The sequence below is a fragment of the Mauremys reevesii genome, linkage group 5, assembly GCF_016161935.1.
Source record: "Mauremys reevesii isolate NIE-2019 linkage group 5, ASM1616193v1, whole genome shotgun sequence".
Taxonomy (NCBI): domain Eukaryota; kingdom Metazoa; phylum Chordata; order Testudines; family Geoemydidae; genus Mauremys; species Mauremys reevesii.
In genome coordinates this window covers 59,927,385-59,951,525 of record NC_052627.1, presented here as the reverse complement: position 1 = coordinate 59,951,525, position 24,141 = coordinate 59,927,385, and the positions used below count along the sequence as shown (strand labels likewise).

The window sequence follows — 24,141 nt, the reverse complement described above, 5'->3', positions numbered from 1 at the left end:
GGTGCTTACCTCAGGCGGCTCCCCGGAAGTGGCAACATTTCCCTCCTAGGGTCCTAGGCAGAGATGTGCTACCTCGCCTGCAGGTGCCGCCTCCACAGCTCCCATTAGCCATGGTTCCCGGCCAATGGGAACTGTAGAGCTGGCGCTCATGGCGGGGCCAGCATGCAGAGCCTCCCTGGCAAACAAGTGGTGGTCAGGAGATGGGATGGGGCAGAGAATGGGAAGAGCTTTGGTTCCATGTCAGTTAGATGCCCAAGGGGATTGAGAGTTGTAATTCCTCCTGTGGGTTAGTGCAGCTATATGCCACCCCTTTATTCAGGGTAGATTAAAAAGTTACAATCTAGCCCTAGATACTCCCTTGTGCTGGCATTTTGCTTTAAGTCCTACTGTTAGGATTCCTATAGCAAACAGCACCCTAGAAATACCTCTAAATAAATAAAAAGAATGTAAAACGTATGCACATGAGTAGTCCCACTGTAGTCAATATGTTCTCAGGATTTGATCCAAATGTATTAACAGGATTTATCTACATATAACTGGTTGGAAAATGGCAAGAATGTTTGTGAAATTTTTCAAAAAATATTTTTCTGGAATTTTTTTGCAAAAATTTTTAAACTTATGGGTTTTAATGGAAAACCTGAAAAATAGAAATCTATTTTTTGTATTTCCTCTTCCTCTGTCTTTCCCTTCTCTGTATCCCCCTTTTTTCACTTGCCACTGAAAAAGGGGAGTGCATTTTCAGTTTTGATTTAAAAAAAATTGCAGTTTTTCATTTGTTTCAAATTTTAAAAATCAGAATATTTTGAAGAAAAACAAATTTTCATGTACACATTTCATCTTCAGAACTAACCTACTTTAAGTTTTAAAAAGTTTTGAATTAAATATTTGAACCAGTTTTAATATGCAGTATCTAGACACTTCACTCTCTGGGCTTGATCCTCAACCCTTACTTATGTGAACGATACTATGGCTCTATGGGACTTCAATAAGACAAATCATACCAGCAGCAACTGCAGAATTAGGCTTTATATTTGTAAGTCTATACTTAGCTTTAAACTCAACCTGATAATTTTTTTACGCAATTGCTATATTTTATCCCCAGGGATTTAAGGAGAAAGTTAAAGGACATTATATTTTATGATAAATTCAGCATCTTAATGTACCATCCTAGAACAAGCACAACAAAAATTCCAACTGATATAAATTTTGTTTTTGGTCTTTCATTCAGTTTTGGGACCTTGATCTTGCTCACACTGATATTAATGGCAGAAATCCCCACCTATTTCTGGGGGAATGAGATGGAGTCCATGGTTTACTTGAGGGAAACAGTGGCATATGTATCCGAGTTAAATATGTCTTACCATTGGTACAGGGGGAAGGGGACTTTGAGAAGAAAACTCTCCTGATTATTGTACATTGTCAAGCTATAATATTAGTTTTGTGTCTGTTTCAGGGAGATGCATTAAGATTATCAACAGAGGAACAATGGAAGTAAGTGAGTTTTCATATTAGCAGTAGATTTTATACATTGGTTTTCATTATAGCAGTTCTAGAAATTGGCAGAGCTGTTATCCCAAATATTTGTTTTTAGATTTAGAAAGTCTAGTCTTTTTTCCTTAATTTTCTATATTAAGCATAAAGATCACTTACATTTCCTCTAACATTTATTAATGGCAGAAAAGTTAGAAAATACTGCTCAAGAACTTTTTATTCTACGCATTAAATCAACTCGACAGCAAAACAAAATAATTAGCATCTCTATTACTAATTAGAGTAAAGTATAGTATTCTACTTGATAAATTAAAGATGATCTATATAATAAATTTAGTGCTTCCTATCTCTTTCCACAAGTCAAATAAAATATAAAGAAATGTCTCTTAATTAAGTTTCTTTTAACTAATTAAAAAAAAACCCCAGCAGGGCTAAGATACAGAGAGTGGGATCATGTTATGTGACCATTTCACCTTTTTCCCTCCATCACAGAAGATTTTAATTTACCCTCATATATAAGCTGCATGCATCCCCACTCCAGATATTTTTAGAAGGCCGCCATCCAGGTGGAACAGAATGAACATCTTCCTCTGTCATTATATCATGTAAATTATCCAGCAGGCGGCACTCTAAGAACAGTGCACTTTATTTCTGGGAGGAAGATGCTAAGTGCATCACATTCACTGGCCACTTTAAAATATTTATAGCAAGTGTGGTGTCAGTAAAATAGCAGAAGTGATTCTTTTATTATAACATGAAATGTATATGTTTCTGACACTCAGAACATACACATGAACATTCTCCCCATCTGCAATTCAAAGTGTGGTCTGACCATGAGTCATTCAGCTAAATTCTGCAATGTTATTTGACAAGTATTTCTCATATCTCTTCTATAACTCTCATATCATCTTTGTTAAAGTGATATACTGCATTCTATATTGAAGTCTAGAAGGGTGTTTTGATTTTGGGGATTGCCAGAAAAATCTTTCAGGTAAGTTTATATAATATTTATATATAGGTTTATATATTTTATTTATGATTAGATAGCCTTTTTACTTTGTGGAAAACAATGTTATTAAGGGATATATTTCAAATGTGCATTTGGGGGTATTGTGTAGAATAAGCTTAATAGGGACACTTTGATAAAGCTGCATTTCTGAGAAGGAAGAAGGGACTAAGATGGGTAGCTATACTGCACTCATCTGTGATGTTGGCACAGGCCAAATAGTCATTGCTTTTTGAACGGAAGAGTCAGTATGACAAGTATGACAAGGGGAGAAGTGGTACATCCTGAGCCTTTCCCTCCCAACCACTACTTCTGTTTTAAACTAGGAAAGAGGCAGCTAGCATCTCTTTTCTGAGAAGCAGAGCCACGACATTAAGATCTGGATCCAAACTTCCTCAACATTCAAAGTATTGTTGGATCCAGGGCTTTGGTCTGATACATTACAGAGAAGTACTAGCAGTGAAGAGTAGATTTCCATCCAATTCAGGGTTCAGATCTGGATCCAGATGAGGCTAGAGCTGGGGTTCAAGCTGCAGATCAAAGCAGGAATAGAGGTCAGGTTCAGTCTTGACAACCTCAAAATTTCACAAAATGTTGGTCCCAAATTTATGGTAGGATCATTTTTAGTTGTCAAGATTTCCACCTTTGGGCTTTAATCATGAGAGTGACTGGTTTGGGATCCAAAACAGAAAATAGGTCCTTTCTTCCTCCCAGGCTCTGTGATTCAGCCCTTAACATTTGTTATATAGCACTTTCTAACTTCACAAATTTTTACAAGCATTAACTAGTTAACCCTCACAGTGACCTTGTAAGGAAAATGAATAACTGAGCTCATCCTCATTTTACAGACAGGGAAACAGAGGCAGAGAATTTAAGGCTCCTTCCAGTTTTGTTTCTGACCTGGAACCAAAATGCCAGGGTCAGTTCAGATGTGACAACTGGAATTCTACCCTCTTGCAAACACATCCAAAATTGAAAGACAATTTGTCTGTGTGGCTTCAATTGTGACCTCTCTGTGTTTAGAATGAGGTCAACAGAAATTAGAGAGGAGAAGGACCTATTAGAGCATCTAGTCTATTGCCATGCCAGTGCAGGATGGTTTTTCTCTTGTTTTAGTCAGTCTAGTTCTAAACAACCCAAGCACTGGAGCTTCTACCATTTGCCTAGGAAGAATTTAATTAATATTAATGTCATGAAGTTTTTCCTGGTAATCATGCTAAATTTTCTATTTTTTAATTTTCTCCCACAATGCCCCCAGGTACCATTTCTCTCCCTCTCTGATGTGCATAAGGGACAAGTTGATTATTATGACATTTCCTCTTCTCCCCTCGCCTCCATTAGCCATTGCATAGGTAAACTGAACAGCATTTGGATTGTACTTAAAGTCAGTCCAACCCCCTAATAATTTGTGTTCCTTTTCTCTGAACACCTTTCAATTTGTCAATATTTTTCGGTTATTGAGGCACCCAAATAGAAACCTGTATTCCAGGCAGGGCTGCAGTTATACAGATGGTGTAATTCCCTTACAGCTCTGTGATTTGATAGTTTCATATGCAGTAACTTCTCACTTAAAGTCATCCCGGTTAATGTTTCGTTGTTACGTTGCTGATCAATTAGGGAACATGCTCGTTTAAAGTTGTGCAATGCTCCCTTCTAACATCATTTGGCAGCCGCCTGCTTTGTCCACTGCTTGCAGGAAGAGCAGCCCATTGCAGCTAGCTGGTGGGGGCTTGGAACCAGAGTAGACCGGCAGCCCCACACTCCCCTAAGTTCCCTGTGCAGCAGCTGCCCAGCAGGTTAGCAATTGCAGCTGTCCCTCCCCCCACTGCCATGTGCTGCTCCTGCCCTCTGCCTTGGAGCTGCTCCCCAAGACTCCTGCTTGCTGCGTGGGTGGGAGTGGAGGAAGATGGGGACTAATGTCAGGGTGTCCCCCCCACTCCTGCACCCCGCTTACCCCATCTTCCATAGAGCAGGGGGGACACACAACAGGGCTCAGGATGGAGAGAGCTTGCTGGCAGCAGCTGCGCTCTCAGCAAGCTGAGCCAATTAACAAAGCAGTGTACTTAAAGCAAGGGCGGCTCCAGGCACCAGTGCAGCAAGCGCATGCCTGGGGCGGCAAGCTGCGGGGGGCGGCCTGCCGGTCACTGTGAGGGCGGCAGTCAGGCAGCCTTCGGCAGCGTTTCTGCGGGAGGTCCGCTGGTCCCGCCGTTTCGGCATCAATTCGACGGTGGGTATGACAAAGGCGCGGGACCGGCAGATCACCCGCAGAACCACCGCCGAATCTGCGGGACCGGCGGACCTCCCGCGGAAACACTGCCGAAGGCCGCCTGACTGCCCTGCTTGGGACAGCAAAAAACAGAGCCGCCCCTGACTTAAAGGGGAAATGCGCATCTCTCTCTCACACACACAGGGTGTGTGTCTTTGTCTGTGATGCTCTCTCCCCTCCCTCCATTCCTGCTGCCTTGTAGAGTGTGAGAGTTAACGCTTGAGGGCTCAGCCAATTGCTAGTTCATCATTTAGCAGTAAGGCATTCCCTGGGAAATATCTCACCCTCTGACTCGCCCACCTCAACCCAGCTTCACAATCATCATCACTGTGTACTACTGTGTGTGTATATGTAATGCGACTTTAAGTGAAACGATGTTAAGCAAATCCAATTTCCCCATACGAATTAATGTAAATGAGGGGGTTAGGTTCCAGGGAATTTTTTTTCACCAGACAAAAGACTGGTGAAAATTCCTTGGAACCTAACCCCCTCATTTACATTAATTCTTATGGGGAAATTGGATTTGCTTAACATCGTTTCGCTTAAAGTCGCATTTTTCAGGAATATAACTACAACGTTAAGTAAGGAGTTACTGTATAGTGACCAAAACTGCAGTGGCATATTGCATTGCAAACTAACACCTAATTTACTAGCTTGCTATCTTCTTCAGGTCTGTCTGGGCATTTCCAGCTATCCTCCTCCCAGCTTCTCATTGTCAAAAAAAAGTATGGACTGCTGTGTACATTTTAATTGTATGCATTTTTTTTTCCAGACTTCAGCATCAGAAGATGCATGCAAAGCACCATGGCCACGAATCTATGCATATGGAGATGGTTCTTATTCTCATTGCAACCTTGGTAGTGGCACAGATTGTACTGGTTCAATGGAAGCAAAGGCACTGCAGGTCATACAATGTAAGTAACCAGTCAAAAGATTGCTGTTTTAGAGCCATAGCATCTCAAAACATCAGTTCTTTCTCATGCAAAGATTTTATATATATATATATACACACATACACACACACACACACACCTCTATCTCATAGAGCTGAAAGGGACATGAGGTCCAGCCCTCTGCCTTCACTAGCAGGACCAAGCACTGATTTTATCCCAGATCCCTAAGTGGCCCCCTTAAGGGCTGAACTCACAACTCTGGATTTAGCAGGCTAATGCTCAAACCACTGAGCTATCCCTCCCCCCTTCAATCCTTCTCTTGAGGACTTAAGTTCAGAATGGCACTGCTGTGAATGGATGGAGAAAATGAGCCATCATTCTTGTTCTCAAGAAGAGTAGCTTTTACCATTCCATGAGGAAAAAAGCAACTCTATAAGTAGGGTGACCAGATAGCAAGTGTGAAAAAAATCGGGACAGGGGTTGGGGTAATAGGAGCCTATATATAAAAAAGCCCCAGATATCAGGACTGTCCCTATAAAATCGGGATATCTGGTCACCCTACCTATAAGTACCTGAGACAGAACTTTAAGCATGTGCGCAAGTCCACTGAAGCCAATGACAAAGAATCCTGTGGCACCTTATAGACTAACAGACGTTCTGCAGCATGAGCTTTCGTGGGTGAATACCCACTTCTTCAGATGCAAGTGGTGGAAATTTCCAGGGGCAGGTTTATATATGCAAGCAAGAAGCAAGCTAGAAACCTGCCCCTGGAAATTTCCACCACTTGCATCTGAAGAAGTGGGTATTCACCCACGAAAGCTCATGCTGCAGAACGTCTGTTAGTCTATAAGGTGCCACAGGATTCTTTGTTGCTTTTACAGATCCGGACTAACACGGCTACCCCTCTGATACTTGAAGCCAATGAGTCTCTTGTAAGTAGCTCTTTCCCACTGGGAATTTGTCCTTGGAAATGAATGATCCAGGCCAAAGCCCTTGTTAGTTTGTATACTGATATCTTGAGTTTTGGTGCCAAGGAGTTAGTGCACATTGACATCAGTAACCACTTCCTAAATCTTCCTTGACCTCTTTCCAACAACTTACCCATCTTGAAGAGATTTTAAAATTTATTATGTTGAAAATCCACTAGTTTTCCCTCTCTTCTTGTATTGGTTGAGGGAGGATAGAATCACAGTTTAATATGATTTACAGTCATTGTGTTTTGACAGAAAAATATAGAAAGAGGCTGATTCACCACTGCCTTACTTCAACCTCATGCTGGAGTTATTCTGTTGATTTCAGTGGAATTACAATGGCAAAAACTGGAATAGTGAAGTGGTGAATTAGTCCCTAAAAGTACACCTTACAAAATAAGGAACTGTAATAAAAACTTTTAATAATGGAAGGGGCTGTCAAAATGAAGAGCCTTTAATGGGATTGCAATGGGTGTAAGCCAGTGATGAATTTGGCTCCATGTCAGTAAGAACTCCACAACTCTGAGCATTCATACCAATATTGTCTGTTGAAATCAGTTTCTCAGAGATAGAGAAACTGCTGTCCCACCACCAGTACAAACACGGAACTGAGCACTAAATATATACAGAGTTGTTGAGCTTTTATAATGGCCCCTCTTGGTATGAGCAAATCTCTGATAGTGCTAAAAAACATACATTTTGCGTTATCCTTTCATTACTCTCCCTTACAATACTCTAAAGCTATTCATTGGTGCTGGATCACTCTGTCAGTGTCCAAAAAATTCCAGTAGTATACTAGCTCTTGTCCTATGCCTTGTGTTGCTTACTAGGATCTACTTTTTGAAACTTTAGCCTCAACCAATAGTTAATCACATTTAAAACTCTATCTGGTTGGTAGGTGATGATTTTAGTGGACCTAATACTCATTCATATGATCTATCTTATATTCACCTTATAGAGGACCCACTTCAGCTACAAGCATTAAATCAGGTTTTAGTAAGGTGGGGGGATTGTTTTTTTTTAAATGTACAACAACAGGGGTGGGCAAACTAAGGCCCGTGGGCTGGATCCAGACCATCAGGGCTTTGGATCCGGTCCACAGGATTGCCAGCCCCATGGCGGAGCGGGACTAAGGCAGGCTTCCTGCCTGCCCTGGCCCCATGCCACTCCCGGAAGCAGCTGGCACCACATCCCTGTGGCCCCTGGGGAAAGTGGGGGGCATAGGGCTCTGCGCACTGCCCTTGCTTGCAGGCACTGCCCCCACATCTCCCATTGGCTGGAAACGGGGAACCGTGGCCAATGGGAGCTTCAGGGGAGGTAGAATCATAGAATATGATAGGTACCCACAGGCGAGGGCAGTGTGCGGAGCCCTCTGCCCCCCCTCCTCTCCCCCAGAGGCTTCAGGGAGCCTGCCTTAGCCCCGCTGCGCACCACTGTCACCCCGGAGCCACTCAAGGTAAGTGGTGCTGGACTGGAGCCCGCACCCTGAACCCCTCCAGCATCCTGCACCCCAACCCCCTGCCACACCCTGCACCCCCAACCCCCTGCCCTGAGCCCTCCAGCACTGCCACACCCCTCCTGCACCCCAATCCCCTGCCCTGAGCCCCATGCCACACCCCTCCTGCACCCCAATCCTCTGCCCTGTGCCCCCTCTCACACTCCCTCCTGCCCCCCGGCCCCCAGCCCCTTCCTGCATCCCAACCCTTTGCCCTGAGCCCCTTCCTGCACACAGCACCCCACACTCCCTCCCCCACCCCAGCCCTATTTAAGTGATGAATCATAGTCCTGTGGCAATGGCCAGATCTTCAAATCCAGTAATAATGGAAACACAGTGAAAAGAAGCAGAATCTCCGTCTATATAAACCGTCATACCAGAAGTTGAAGCTAATTTTGGACTTGGTTGTGGCAGTTCTGCTTTATGCTCTGCTAAGCTGAGAAAATAATTTAGTTTCACATCCGAGCTCATCTATTTTTACAAGGCTGATAATGTTACTTGTACTGAGTCTCAAACAACGGATAGTGCAGAGCATTAATACCACATTAGATAACTTCAGAGAATTTTTCATTATTATATCTTGTAGCTTGTGAAAAAGAATAGCTCTACAGCCATATGGCAAGTCCAGGCACATATTACCTAATTTTTAAATTGGCCTCCTCAGTGGCACAGTTGCCAACTTTCACATGATAAATAAACACCCTGACTTTCACAATAAACCAAAAATCAAGCTAATCCCATTTCAAAACAAGCCAATCCCTAAGAACCCCAACCCTCTGTGTGACTAGATCCCCCCCAGCATGCAGTCTGAGACTATGGTGGACCCACTATGCACCTCTGACTCTCTCTCCCCTTGCCTCTGCTTACTGGGAGCCAATTTTAAAAAAAAGCAGCATCAAACTACAACAAGCTACAAGTCAAACAAGCTATGAGTCAAAAACTAGCCAACAAGCAAGTAAGCCAAAAACAAGCCCAATTTCTGCATTTTTTCCCCACGGGGTGTGCATGTCTGATGACTGGCCACATAAACATCCTGTTTAGGATATTTCTGTGAATCACAGGGAATCTGTGAGCTAACTTGACCACAACATTTTAAAATGCTTGTGTATTAGATAACTACAGAAAGAAACAAGAGATGTCATTCACACCACTGGTAAACCCTTTTAGTCTCATCACCTTAAAGAAGTCACTTCTTCTTTAACTATAACTTTGCAAGAATATTGAAATCCATTCAATCACTCTAAATTTATACCAGTGTAATTGATAACAGAATCTGAGCCACTTTATGAAGCACAATAATATCCGTTACAAGGATCAGGACATAAAAGTTTACCGACTAGCTAGATTCTTACACAAAATAATCTGAATGTAGCATCTGAAACCAATCAGCACACACTGATTTATCAACTCAGATCATTTAGAAACAGAAGCTTTGAATGCACTTGCATTAATTACTTGATTAGCTTGACTAACACACAGGGCACTGCACATTTGGAGTTAAAAACAAAACAAATCACAAAACTAAATACAGGCAGGTTTAGACCTCTGCATCACTACCTGATCTAGGTACAGTCAGGTGCGAGTTATTATGATTATAGGGTGTGCTCATACTGATATCAATGTAATCTCACTAAATCAGTGAGATTTAACTAAATCCTAGTTTTAAAAAACTCCAAAACCAACACATTAAAAAGAGAAAACTGCTCTCTACTCTTGTTTCTTGTGTACAGTATTTCTCTTGCTTGCTACCCAGCTTTTGATCATTCAACTTGTATCTGAGTAGTTTACTCATACTTTGTATGTGTCAGATTCTATGTACAGATGTGAGAGAATTAAATATTTTTGTTTCTGATGCTGCTGACAAAATGCTAACCTCTTAGGGAGGGGGTCAGATAAAGAAGCAAGCCACACAACCCTCCCCAGTAGAATAACTGTATAGTTGAGGCTTGGAATTTTAGTCTGCTGACAAAAAGCAGGTGGTTGTAATCGGGGAGAGAAGGGGGAATGGAAACTGCTTCTTCTGTGTTCCCTTTCCATAGGACATTAGGGAACCAGATTATCATCACATGTGGCTTGGTTTGGTATAACCATTTGGCACCACGGTGCCTCTGGTACAAAGGCACTATTATTCCTAGTGGTATGAAGGCACTCTGATGGAAGGCTGTCCTAAGTCTTCTTATTCCCTTCAAGATGCCTCCAAATGAGTTCTGTCTCCTTTATTCTGAGCTGGATGGTATGTCCTCTTGGGATGCGTGTTTGACTGACTCATTAATGACCTCTTTGCATGACTGTAGTAGGTAGGAGTCAGACAAAGAGTTGGGGGGGGGATTGACAACCTACCAGTTGTTTGGTAAACTTGGGAGGAAATAGGCTACAGGAAGCATAAAAATCAAACCTGGAAGGAAAGGGCATCAGTGTGTCTAAAAAGGGGGGGGAAAATAGAGAAAGAGAAAAATACCCAAATACTTACTGAATTTAAGGGACGTAGTTACAGCCTGCAGCTTCTAAAATGCGTTCTGTAGTTTTATTCAGAATTTCGAGGGCCAGCAACTGAAAGAGGAGCATGCTGGGAAAGGTTCCTGTGTCAAAGGAGTAAGAGCATTTGTTGTAACAAACCAGCCAAAATTCAGCTGTGGATAATTCTGGTGTGAGGGAAGAAGTTGCCAGCCACCAGATGGTCAGATGTAAAATAGCTTGGGTGTGAGCCTGGAAAAAAAAATGTGGTTTTGCTGCTGCTGGAATAAATCTTAGTAGTCCTCTCTGCAGTACTTCTTGTAGATGCTAGTTGGCCGAAAGAATTAGCTTCCAAATTATGGAGGTGCAGATTGAAGGAAACTATAAGAGTTTATTATCAGAGGGGTAGCCGTGTTAGTCTGGATCTGTAAAAAGCAACAAGGAGTCCTGTGGCACCTTATTGACTAACAGATGTATTGGAGCATAAGCTTTCATGGGTGAATACCCACTTAGTTGGACGCATAAGAGTTTATGAAATCCTGATTAGTTTTCTTGACAAATTAAATTTGTTGTCCAAGATTTTCAAAGTTGAGTAGTGATTCTGGATCCCTCCATTTTTTCATATCCAAGTTGAAAAATATCTTAAGAGCTTGATTTTCAGAAAGTGATCAGTTCACTGTGCAAGTAGCGGGCCTGGTTCTCCCATTCCATTACACTAGTTTTACACTGACTTGACTCCACTGAAGTCAATGTCAAACTGATGTGACAGAATGGAGAGTCAAGTCTGGACTCTTCAGCTGAAAAAAAGAATATAGTAAGAAAGCTTGTCAAATGATTTGACCCTCTGTCTTTTCCCAAGGGAAAATCTGACTAGCAGACACTGAGCTGCTTCTTATCATAAAGTTTGCTTATTTTTGGAAGCTATCTACTGATTAATATTTAATATATATGAGCTGTGTAGAGAAAAATGCTTTCTTCTGGCATAATACAAAGTTTTAAAATATGTAGCATAGAAAAGGGAATATTTGTCTTCAAATCATTTGATGCTTCTGATCAGGGGCGGCTCTACGTTTTTGGCCGCCCCAAGCAGTCATGCGCGGGAGGCGCCCCGGAGCCGCGGGAGCAGCGGACCTCCCGCGGGCATGACTGCAGAGGGACCGCTGGTCCCGCGTGGCTCGGCTGGACCTCCCGCGGCTGCAGACGGTTTGCGGGTCCGGCGGCTCCGCTTGAGCTGCCGCAGTCATGCCTGCGGCAGGTCCACTCGTCCCGGGGCTCCGGTGGACCTCCCGCAGGCATGACTGCGGCAGGTCCGCCGGCCCACCCTGACGCCCCCCCCCCCCCCCGGCGGCAGGGGACGCCCCCTAGATTTTGCCGCCCTAGGCCCCAGCTTGTTTTGCTGGTGCCTAGAGCCGCCCCTGCTTCTGATCATAGATGACTATATAAATATAAGTTGTCTATTCTACTAGTCATAAATCCTCTGTGGCAAGATTGACATGTAATGAGTACTTTGGAATACAGTTGACAAATGAAGTAGTATATTTAACAAATAATTGATTTCTACCAATAAGTAATGAGTCTAAACTTGAAAATATTGTCATTTTGGTTTGGGTAATATAGAAATCTCTGCCAATTTCTGGCATACAATTGAATGTAAGCATATTACATTAAAATTTAAATACCACATAGCTGAGTTAATATTGCTTTCATGCACATGTTTTAAATATTTGAATATGTCTGCATCAAAAGAAACTAGACATTTAGAAAGCCCATTAGCTTCTGTTGCCAAGTTAACAAGTTCTGATGAGATCATTCTGTCACAATAAATCTAATTATGAACAGTTATTTTCTTTATATATGCATTTTTCACCATTTGCTTTAAGACGGAAGGAAAAGCACAATAATGGGGTTTTTTTGCTGAATTTGTTTGTGGTATAAGTTCTTGTTTACTCATAACAGAAAAAAACGATAATTTGAGGCAGAGTACAAATATAATCTTAAAAAAAACCATTTTGTGTTTGTGTGAATTGTTGTTCCATCTGTATAATTAGAAAATGGGAATGCTGTCTAGGATGCCAATGCTGACTTCACTTCCAGGTCTTTTTGTGCTTATTTAAAGTACAATAAAGAGAAAAACATTTTACTTTTTGGCAGCTGTCTGATTTGTCAGGAAATTCTTCTTGCTAGGATATGTGGATGAGGAAAATTTGGAATAATATGATCCAGATGCTAGAGTTGCCATTTACCAACAATGCAGATGTGTTGTTATATGAAGTTGTCCAGATGGTGACCCTCCAGCATTATTAATATATTGCAGAGACTAGGCCTTGTATCTTTATGACATGATTTCATATTTTATACTCTTATTTACTTGATTGAACTTTCCTACATTTCATATGTGGCAATTACTATTAAAATTAACAGTTGGATTTATGTAGAACACAATGAAGAGTATCTTTAATAGCTTTGAAGAGAGGAGTTCTTTTTAGACTGAATTTTGGTGAAGATATTACATTAAAATACTATATTCTAATCAATCTCCTTATAGAACTAGCATAGAAAATCTCAAAATACAATTTTAAAATTAGTTAAGACATGAATGTTTATAACTAACCAATTAGATAACCATGATTAGCATTGAACAAATCTGTGAACGTTGCTGCTCCTATGTAGCTGACGGTCTGATAATTTAAGAGGCTGAACTGTAATTATAGGTTCAACTTTCAGCAGTCAAAAAACAACATGTGACCATGTTAGAACTTTGGGATCATGTTCTTCCTGGCCCTTACGCAGGTGCACAGTGGGAAGGGGCAGCAGCAAGAAGCCTCTTCCAACTGGAATGGCTTAGATGAGGGCCAGTCAGAATTCCAGTCCCTGCAGTCAAAGAAAGCCAGGGACTGCTCCCCCATCTCTCGTGAGGGTGAACAGTGCCCTACAGGGGGCAGGAAGGGGTGGGCAGAATGCAGTGAGAAGGCACAGCCATAACTCATGCCAGCCACTAAAGAGGAGAAGGTGCTGAACTCCACAAAGGAGTACATGTAACAGTGTGTATGCTTGCTCCCCCTGCACATTGGGAAGCATTCTGTAGTCCTTTTTGCCTTCTTTTGAAGTATCAGGTATTGACTACTGCAGATCCCATGCCAATCCTACACTACATTGTGTGACATGCAGAGGTTGCATTCACCCTGTCTGGTGTTCATAGAATCACCCAGTGCACTTAAAAAAAACACCTCAATGAAGGGCCTGACTCACAATGCTTAGGCACTGTTTACACTGGTGCTTTACAGTGCTGCAACTTGCTGCGCTCAGGGGGGTGTTTTTTCACCCCCCTGAGCGAGAAAGTTGCAGCACTGTTAATTGCCAGTGGAGATAAGCCCTCAAATGACCCACCAGAGTCAACTGGTAGTGCATGGGATGGGAGGAGCAATATTATTTTGAAAGGTGAGTAGCAGATTTTCCCACACCTTGTAGTAGGCCTTGATTTCTGCAAGTGCAGGGCTTAGGCATAGCTGGATCAATGTCTGATCCAGAATTGCTGTGTTCCTATCTTTTACATCTATTTATTTTAAATGACCTAATCTTTTATCAAGACCTTGATAATTAAATACTGTTTTTTACAAAATATTGCTTCATATTAAATTTTTTTTTTAGGGGAAAGTTTTTATTTCCCTTTTAAAAAAAAGTCTCTAATTTTTCTTAGTAACAGAGGAAAGACTCAGTTCTGCTTCCATCGGAGTCAATAGCAAAACACTGGGAAGCAAGCATTGCATGATAGTACTTAAACTTAGGTCTTCCACTAAACCTCATGTGAGCAAACAGGCAACTTATTTTTACCTTTTTGTGCTGTGGTTTCTTTGATTGTGTTCATTTATTTCTCTTCACCTCCGTTCCCCTCCCCCGCCCCCAGTGTTTATTGCAAGTTGTTTTCTTGCTGTTGCACCAAAAATAAAAGAGGAAACCATTATTTCATAATTGAATTGAAAGGATACACATGATTGCATGACAGCTGGTAGGTATTTTCAATTACCCCTTCCTCATTTATGTCCACAAAGATTTTTTTTTTTGTCCACAGACTGCACAGATGTCGTTGGACAAATTTCTTGTAGACATCCCACTGACATTATAAAACTGTTGAATATTTATATTGTTATTTCTGCCGATTTCCATTATGGCCAAGGAGACACAAATAACTCAGTATAAGTCCATAGTGGACACAAGGGTTAAGGACAAGAATGAAAGAAGCTAAAACTGTCTTAGATACTAGTGACAGAACATTTGGAGAGAATTAAAACCTTGCTGAGAAGAGAACTTCAACAAGTGTCTGCCTCTATTGCAAAGCGTGCCAAACATCCCAGACTTAGGGAATGTAGGTGTCCTTAGTGAAGAAAAGTCCTTTAAGAAGAAAAGACAAGAATTGCAAAAAGGGAAAGATTTAAAGACTTTCACTGGGTTTTGGAGAACTAAGAAGCAGATCCACCTATGGCAATGAGGAGTCTTTTTTGGTCTCTTGTTTATATGGAATCAGGTTGAGAGAAACCCTATTTTTGCCTTTTTTGTTTGGACCAGCCCTCTATGTTGCTATATAGGGATTGTGTCTCCTAACTCAGACCAGTGAATACTCACTGGTTATAATACTGTATTAAGAAATTCCTTTTGAAACTAAGACCAGTCAGAAAGTAGAAGAGTTTGCCTAGGGCACAATAAAAGTTGTCTTTAAGAACAAGTTAGATAAACTTCTGGAAAGAGTACGGGGGGACCTTTCTTCTAGAAGCATGGGGTACAACTAGACTCAAGAGCTCATTGCCAGTCCATCTGACTGTCATTCAACATAATGAAACCAGCACTTACCCCTATAGTGGAAGCCATATAATCAGAACAAATCTCTGCAAAGTCTCTTCCCATCACTCCATAGTAGAGTCCATAAAACAGCAATATCACACCAAAATCCATGGAATCTTCAGTCTTGATTCTGTATAAAAACAGATAGAGCATACAGGTGTGTTTGCTAGTGTACAGAATATAGGGAATATAGTATCAAACTGATTTTTACTCCTGATAGCTCTGGCTTTTGTTTTTCCTCACTACAACTCTGTTTTCAATTTCCTTCAAAGCAAACTTCATATTTATCGTGTAATAAACAACATTAATCTCACAAAAGTATGCTCAAACAATTTCTGTTATCTTTATAGACACTTAACTCTACCTAAATAAGGTATTATAGAAAGTGCAAAATGGCATTTTTTTCCAAGGGAAAAATCCTTAAAATACAAATGAATTAGGTGGACATTTTGTTGTTTTGAGGAAGCAACAAAATCACACAATATTTATTTAAATGCCTTTCAAATAAATGCTAAATTATTTTAGCTGAAAGAACTCATCCAAGAAAAAATGCTCAACAATAAAGTTCACTACACTGCAATAAATGAAGCTTAAAAGCAGAAGCATGACACAAAAATAACAGTCAGGAATTGTGAAAATATTGTGATTTAAGTCAAAAGCTTAAGTATGATGTTAAAGCTTTTGTTAAATCACCTTCTACAGTAGATTACTTTATACAATATTAGTTATTAACATCACCCAGAAGTATATTAGCTACTTTATAGATCAGGTCCCTGTCCTGCTGAGTTTACAATCTAATCATACATACTAAACACACAGCTCCAAAGCAATGCTGCCTGTAAACATTAAATGGGTACTATCAAGGTGATCTAGTCACTCCTGTCTGTGAAGTACATGCAATATTTTAGGCAGTTTTCCAAAACAGCCTCACCATTTCATGTTTCCTTTTAAGAAAACAGTGTTTGTAGTACTGATTTTTATCAGCAACTGTAGACCAACAAGCCACTCTGCTTCTTTACTCATTTGCATACACAGATTGGGGGCATAATGCAATAATTTTTGCCTTGAAGGAGACTCAAATAAGGGTCTTTTGTTCCCCAGCCATTAGTGGCTGCAAGTGCTGTGGGGGTCGCATGAACTTGGAAGAAGGTAACTCCTAATATTCCTCCATATAAATTTGTATAGTTGTTTCTGAATTGGCATTGCATTAGTTTAGGAGCCTACAGGGTTTGGCACGGACGGGGGAGAGCTCTGGGTAGGGAGGGTCGGTCACCCCCAATATCAGACAGGTGTGGGGGGGTGTCCTCTCCCTCTGTGAACCCTAAAGCCTTAAAAAGAAGGTAAATAAAAAGAATCCAACTACGCAGTATTTCTTTTTAACAAGGGCTCAGTCAACTTGATGTTAATTTGAATGTTTGTACTGTGTAGTTCGGATTGATTGCCGTTGAACTCGCTTGAATAAGAGTAATTTTACCAGGTGTCCCGTATACAGCACAGGGAAATATGGTCACCCTAGATGTGGGTGATCTAGGTTCAGTTCCCCCTCAGGCAGGGGAGGGGCCATTTGAACAGAGGTCTCCCAGCTCTCTGGAGGTCTGGGGCTGATGTGGGGCTCTTTTAATCTCTCATGATGCTGTACCACTGTGGATAAAAACTTAAATGGTCATTCGGTGGATACAGGGACAAAGAGAATAACTCTGTAGCCTGGTAGTTAAGACACCCACCTTAACTAGTCCAGTCCCCCTGCTTTAGTCATTAATTGTTTCTACAAAGGGGAAGAGCTTGAGCAGGAGAGATTAAGGAAGCCCCCACATCTCCCATAGGTCTATGATTAGAGCATGCTCATGAGAGATGGAAGATCCCAGTTTAAATTATTTCACCCCTTCTGCCTGAGGGGGAAATTGAACCTGGGTCTCCCTCATCCCAGGTCAGAGTGCTAACCACTGAGCTTAAAGTTAAGGTGAGCTCCTCCTGCTGACAGATTTTTGAATGGGACCTGATCCGGTAGGTGGCCTCTCAGCACTCTACCCAATTGGACATTTGTCTATCTAATTTGCATGCAGAGCCCATCTTCCCCTGGTTCCTGCCTAAGCCCCAGAGCAATTCATGAGATAGGCATCAGTGCACATGCTCAGAGGCAGAAACTTAGGCATTGCATTAGTTTAGGAGCCTACAGGGTTTGGTTGGAGTTTTGTGGAACTAAAACTGGGATTTAGACATGTAAACCCTAGATTTAAGGCGCCTAAGTACCAAGGGGCCTGATTCTCCACTCACCTAGCCTAGTTATACTGGTGTGACTGACTTCAGGTGAGGTTACCCCCAAATGTGCATGGGTGAAAGTGGGATCAGAATCACTCAGGGAACATAGCTCAATATAAGCATGACAAGGACAGGAGACCTTTAAAGCTGTTCTAAGATAACTGATATCACTTCTTTTAATAGCTTAATGTAAGTAGTTTACAACTAAACAATCATTTAATCCCCTCTCCCCCAAATTAAAAAAGAAATTATAACCTACTTTACAACAACTTCACAAGGCTCCTGACTTTCCATGAATTTCAAATGCTCAGCTGCACTTTTTTCCTTTAACAATGTCTCAAGATAATAGTTAGACCCAAACTGTGAAATTCAAGAGTATTTTGATCTGAGGTTGTGATTCAGCCCATTCAAGAACAGCACCAGCTACTACTAAATTTGGCTCTGGATTCCAGTTATTCCTAAATTCAAGGATGTCCAGATCCAGAATTTTGCCTTGGGCCCATATCTAATAATAATTAATAAATATTGTATGAACTTGTGTGGCATGCTTTTCATCCAAGTTAGGTAAATATCATTATCCCCATTTTTAGTTGGGGAAACTGATGCAGAGAGGTTAAGTGACTTGTGTAAGTGCCTGAGATAAATTGCAATGCAATGTGTGCAATCAATAATTATTCAAATCTGTAAATAAGTTCACAGAAGCATGTATTGTTCCTTGTTTATATTTGAAAGAATCCTTAACAATATGCCTGATACAAGATTTCATGAATTTTGCATCCGAGGTTGGTGCATTGTTGGCAAAAAGCAGACTTGCCCATACTGCAACGAGAAAGTTGATTTGAAGAGGATGTTAAGTAACCCGTATCCTTTTCTTAACAAGTGTGTTTTTTACTTCAATTTTTTAATTATTTTGTCTTTGCTAGTTTGTGTTATAATCTAGTGGAGAGCGGTGGGAGTAAAAAATAAAAATAAATATGGCCAGTTAAAATAGCAGTAATAGCAGCAGATTTCTTTACTTCCTTTTTAACTAGTTAGTAAACTAGAGTTTCTCTCTTAGTTTCTCCAGAAGGAAGGATAGTAGGCCAAGTTCTGCTGCTGCATTTGTGAAACCCCATTCAAGTTGGGGCAGAATTTGTCCTACTGACTTTTTCCAACCCATTTCAATTCCCCTTGGGGGAACTGTTTAAATTTTACTTTAAACATTTTTATGAGAATATCATTCAAAATACTGTAAATCTAGAGCAGTGATACTCAGACCTCAGTGGTTCAGGAGCCAAATTAGCAATCAACATTACCCAAAAGAGCCACAGTAGTGTGAATGCATTATTTCATTTACTATAGTACTATTCATATTTAAACTGTTCAACCGGGGAAATATTTTGTTAGCTAGATAGAAAGATCTCCCAGAAAATAAGTTAATAACTTAGTGCAAGTTGATAACTTAATTGGGTAATAACATAGTAAAAGCATCCTGATAGTTAGTAACTTAGATTGGCAAATATTAAAATACTGTGTGATTTAATTATCATGTGCTGCAAAGAGCTGCAGGAGACACATTAAAGGGCCACTTGCAGCTCATGAGCAACAGACTGAGTATCACTGCTCTAGAGGAACTGGAGAGCACTATGTTTGAGAACATTAAACAAGTACTTTTCTTCGCTTATTGCTGAAGGAACTGATGTCATACTAAAATCTCTTTTTACCTTTGAACAATCTTGGCAGCAGATTTCCTTAATGGTAGTTTAGGTGGGAGCGTACACATGTTTTGTATGGGCAACTGTTGGATTGGCTCCGCTATCTGGTGGCCTGGCAACCAGCTGTTATAAGAATAGTCCAAGTCATTAACTATTCGCTGGGCTTAGAATAGGGTATGTGATTATAGCCAGAATGTAAAATGTTGGCTATTTCAATATGTAAAATACTATGTATATCCTGTACTTAATATTGTAAAAATATAATTAAGACTGACCTCTGGTGTTCTTATTGCACTGCTCTACAGGAGCCTCAGATGGACCTCTCTGATGTTACAACAATACTACATTACTTGAACAGCATGAAATTTAAAACATTTCTGATTTTCCTCAAAGTGTGCATGGAAAGGGTCTCCTTGAAAGGAACATTTATGACAGGACAATGTTAGTAAAAGAAATGGCTATTTTTCTCATTATGACTATTTCTGAAATTTTTTTCTATTTGCTGCACTAGTAAGTACGTCAATAGCACTGATTGATGTTCAAGTAAGATTACTGAAAGATGGATAGTGTAAATAGGTAGCCACCTCCGGAGCACTCTTTCCTGGGCTGGGTGGTTCTGCAGCACACTTCCTCAGTTTCCCTTTCTCCCAGGGCTCCTCAAAAATGTCACCAATTCCATGTAATCTTAAAATATTTCCCTTCTGGAGGGGGATCCACTTTAGCCTAGAGCAGGGGTTGGCAACCTTTCAGAAGTGGTGTGCCGAGTCTTCATTTATTCACTCTAATTTAAGGTTTTGAGTGCCAGTAATACATTTTGACGTTTGTAGAAGGCCTCTATCTGTAAGTTTATAATATATAACTAAACTATTGTTGTATGTAAAGTAACTAAGGTTTTTAAAATGTTTAAGAAGCTTCATTTAAAATTAAATTAAAATGCAGAGCCCCCCCCCCAGATCGGTGGCTAGGACCCAGGTAGTGTGAGTGCCACTGAAAATCAGCTCACGTGCCGCCTGGCATGTGTGCCATAGGTTGCCTACCCCTGGCCTAGAGACATTAGTACTTCATACCAGCTTCACCAGCAGGACCCAGGGTTCCACAGTTTGATCAGTTTTCTCTCCTGGAGTCAGAGTCCCCCATCCCTCCTTCTCAGAGCTGAGTTCAGTCTCTTTCATTGAATCAGGAGTCCCCTGCCCTCCTTCCTGAAGCTGGGTTATAATCCAAATAGTCCCTTGATTCCCTTCAGGAATCAGTCTCGCTTCTTACAGCACTGACCTGCAACAGCTTCTTCAGGTCAGTTGCTTCTGTTCTGCCTGACACACGTAGCTCAAGTGAGAGGCAGTAATACTCCAGTTCCTCACTCTCCCTCAGGCTTCTCCCTTATATCTGTAGGCCTGGCCTCAGTTAGTCATGACCTCATTCATTAGTACTCATCCTTCCCATCTGGGGAGATGAGCTAAGCTTGTCCCAGGTAGGGCTGTGGCCTATCACCCTTTAAGGGGCCCAGCCACCCTTAAAGTAGCATTGGCTGATGAAATTTAGGATTGGCTCATAAAACTTAAATGCAACACTAGAGCTTGGCAAAATTTTACATGCAAAAACTTTTTTTTTTTTTTTTTTTTGCTGAAAACAAATGCAGATTCAGCTCAACTGAAACAATTTGTGAATTTGGGTCGATTTTGGCTCATTGTTTAGGTCCAAAAAAGAAAAAACATTTGGAAATGTGAAAATGTTTTATTTGGGTATTTCCAAAACAGAATATTTATATTTTTTCATTGCAGAAAGGTGTTTATTTTGAAATTTCCCTGAGTTTTATTTAAAGTGTTTTTAAATGTTGGGAAAAAAAAACCTTGAAATGAAAATGATACTTTTTTCAACATTTCAGTTCACTGAAAATTGTGAAACAGTTTCCTTTTGGGTTGACCCAATGTGATTTCTCTTTAATTTTTCAGACCTGCCCCTGACCCAAATAGTCAGTTATTCAGCCAGTGTTAACAGCATCCATTAATATGATTATTTAGAGGACCATCCACAGCTGTGAGGACTAACTCAAGATCACTTGTTCCCAAATGCAGCAAACATTAATCTGAGGCTATGTCTACACTACTCCGCAGTTCAGGTTACAGGAGTGTGAACAGCAGTGTGTACCAAAATGTTATTCTGTCACTCCTCTGAGTGGATGCTGTTGGCACAAACTAAAAGGCTCCTGTTTTGCATTAAGGTAGCCCTGTTTGAAGAGGACTAAGTTCATATGAATGAGGAACCTTTTAATTCATGTCCGCAGCACCCACACCTGGAAGAAACAGTGCAGCACTTTGGAGCACGCTACTATTCACAACCCGTAGTCCTGCAGAGAAGTATGAACAAGCCCTATCTTTACTAGTTCCCGTAGGCACCTCTCTCTCCATTGTTTTTGCTGTATCAGTGCTCCCCTCTTTAAAGAGCTGCTTGTACTAATCTAACTCCACGGAAGTCCCTCATAAAATCTGCAAAATACTCTCCTCACATGTACCCCTCTCTTGATACAAGAGCGTCAGAAGTCACCGATAAGCTTTTGCTTTAGGGTGCAAGATCAGTGAAGCTGAGGTACGTAGTGCTTTTTGGGATCTGTTGCAGATGGAAGTGAAAGACACAGTAGGGGATGTGAAACAGTAAGAACTACAGGCAACTCTTCCCTTAACTTTTTATTTCCATGCTTTTTAAGTTTTTGAGTTGGTGGGGTGTGTCTTTGTTCAATTTTTACTGTCAGTAACTAGCATTTTTATGTCTATTATATTATGTATTTTTTCACATTATAATTTTCCTACCCTCAAACTGTCAAATAGGAAATGTATAGTGTAGGAAGGGTGTGACAGTCATGCACACGGGTGGGCCTTACATTTTGGTATGGCAAACTGACTTTGCTACAAGTATGTTCCACTGTAGTTGAAGACACCGCAGCCCTTTTACTTCTAAGGGCTGGTCTATACTGGAAACATACAGTGGCATAGCTACATCTCTTGGGAGTGTGAAAAATCCACACCCCATGAAAGACGTAGCTCTGCCAACCTACCCGCATTGTTCACCGGGCTAACTCAACAGATGTCAACTTAATTACCACTTCTCAGGGAGGTGGATTACCAACAGTGACAGGAGAACCCCTCCGGTTAGCATTGGTAGTGTCTACACTGAAGCACTATGACAGTTGTGCCACTGTAGCAGTTTAAGATTAGATACACCCTAATAGTTAAATATTTTTTAGGTTATGGTTACACTAAAAATGCTACAGTGCCACAGCTGTGCCACTGTGGCGCAGACACCTACTGCAGCAAGAAAGGGGTTCTTCCATCACTGTAGTAAATCCGCCTCTCCCAGAGGTGGTAGTTAGTTTCACGAAAAAATTCTTTTGTTAACCTAGTGGTGTCTACACGGGGCTTAGATCAGCTTAATTACATTGCACAGGATGGGAAATTTTTCACAGTTCTGTGCAATACAGTTAAACCAACCTAATTTTGTGAAGTAGAGCAGCCCTTAATAAGTGAGTTGTCCAGAATTAAAACAAGTGCCACTCTGTGGTTTCAACAATGTAAAATGCTTTCTCCCATTTAATTTCTGGATTTATGAACTTCTACAAACATAGGCCACTGCCGGTGACAACCTCCCACCAATTCCCCAGTAAAGAAGAATGGATTTTTTCCAGAGAGGTCGCTCCCCTGTATTCCCCCCCTCCCCATACTCTAAGGGGCCATCTCTTAGCAACCATCTTTCCAGCCAAAGAGGGGTGAAGGCAAGATTCCTAACCATCATTCTATGTGTTAGCTATAAAAGAGGTATTATTAAAAAATTATGTGAGATTCTCCCTTCTCAGGGACTGCCTAACGTACTGCCTCAGCAGCACCAGACTCTCGGCCCAAAAAGGAGGGACTAGAACACAGATTGTGCATGTCAGAGTGTATTCTGCGGTTCATGAGTCAGTGAAGCTTCCCCTGGAGAGTAATTTCTCCAGGGTATGTATAACAGCTGCTGTATTCAGATTAAACATCACCTATTCTTTAAAAGCATTTATATTGAGGTTTCGAATGAAAAATATAATGAATGTCACTTAAATGGATCATATTCCAGGATAAATCTGAAGTTACATGGAGCCAACTAAGGACAACTTTAAGGTTTTGATATATAACATAAGAAATGGAAGAAAAAATAAACCATAAAACTTCAACAAATAGGAAGAGCAGAGAGAGAGGAAGTTTTGCCTTTAAGAAGGAGTGGTGAAATTAATGATCCAAAACTCCAGGTTTGGGTGCAGTGCGCTGGAATTCTTCAGAGCAGCTCTTATTTCAACAGGCAGTTCCGTAACTATGAGCAGCTCAACATATTGTGCCCATTAGTGTAAATTTCTGTTTAGTGTATACTATTCTTTGATTCCATAATGTTTTTATGGTTATGGTCACGTGCAAATAAGAGTGTAAATAAATCTTCCTTTTTATGTTATGCTGTCTGAGAGTTGCTTAATTGGGAGGTGTTAGGGACGCAGATTTAGTTACAGCATGCTAAAGCATTAGTGAGAAGTGCAAGAGGACTTCCCTCACTGACCTGGATAATTATGTAACAGGGAATCAACAAAACAGCTTCCAAAAGAATGTGTTAAAGACCCACAGTACTAAAAAGAACTATGAGAATGGGCTCAATCCTCCTGTTATTGAAATCAATTACAGAACTTTTATTGACTGCAGTGGGAGTGAGGTTTGGTTACCTAAGCAACCTAAGAGCCTGAATCCCATTTTGAGAAGTGATTTAGGA

The 24,141-nt window shown here is 40.9% G+C and overlaps 1 protein-coding gene across 1 annotated transcript; it reads left to right on the top strand.

Annotated features, from left to right (window-relative positions):
- The first annotated feature begins 1,459 nt into the window (after positions 1-1,459).
- RNF175 (ring finger protein 175) lies at positions 1,460-19,538 on the top strand. The gene is made up of 4 exons (XM_039540506.1): positions 1,460-1,491; positions 5,536-5,677; positions 18,454-18,532; positions 19,418-19,538. The coding sequence occupies exons 1-4, from the start codon at positions 1,486-1,488 to the stop codon at positions 19,536-19,538; spliced, it is 348 nt and encodes a 115-aa protein (XP_039396440.1). The 5' UTR covers positions 1,460-1,485.
- Positions 19,539-24,141: the final 4,603 nt, after the last annotated feature.

Coding starts and splice junctions, on each gene's coding strand:
- RNF175 (XM_039540506.1), top strand. Junction 5,678..18,453: donor GGCACTGCAGGTCATACAAT/GTAAGTAACCAG, acceptor TTTGCATCCGAG/GTTGGTGCATTGTTGGCAAA. Junction 18,533..19,417: donor AAGAGGATGTTAAGTAACCC/GTATCCTTTTCT, acceptor ATGGTAGTTTAG/GTGGGAGCGTACACATGTTT.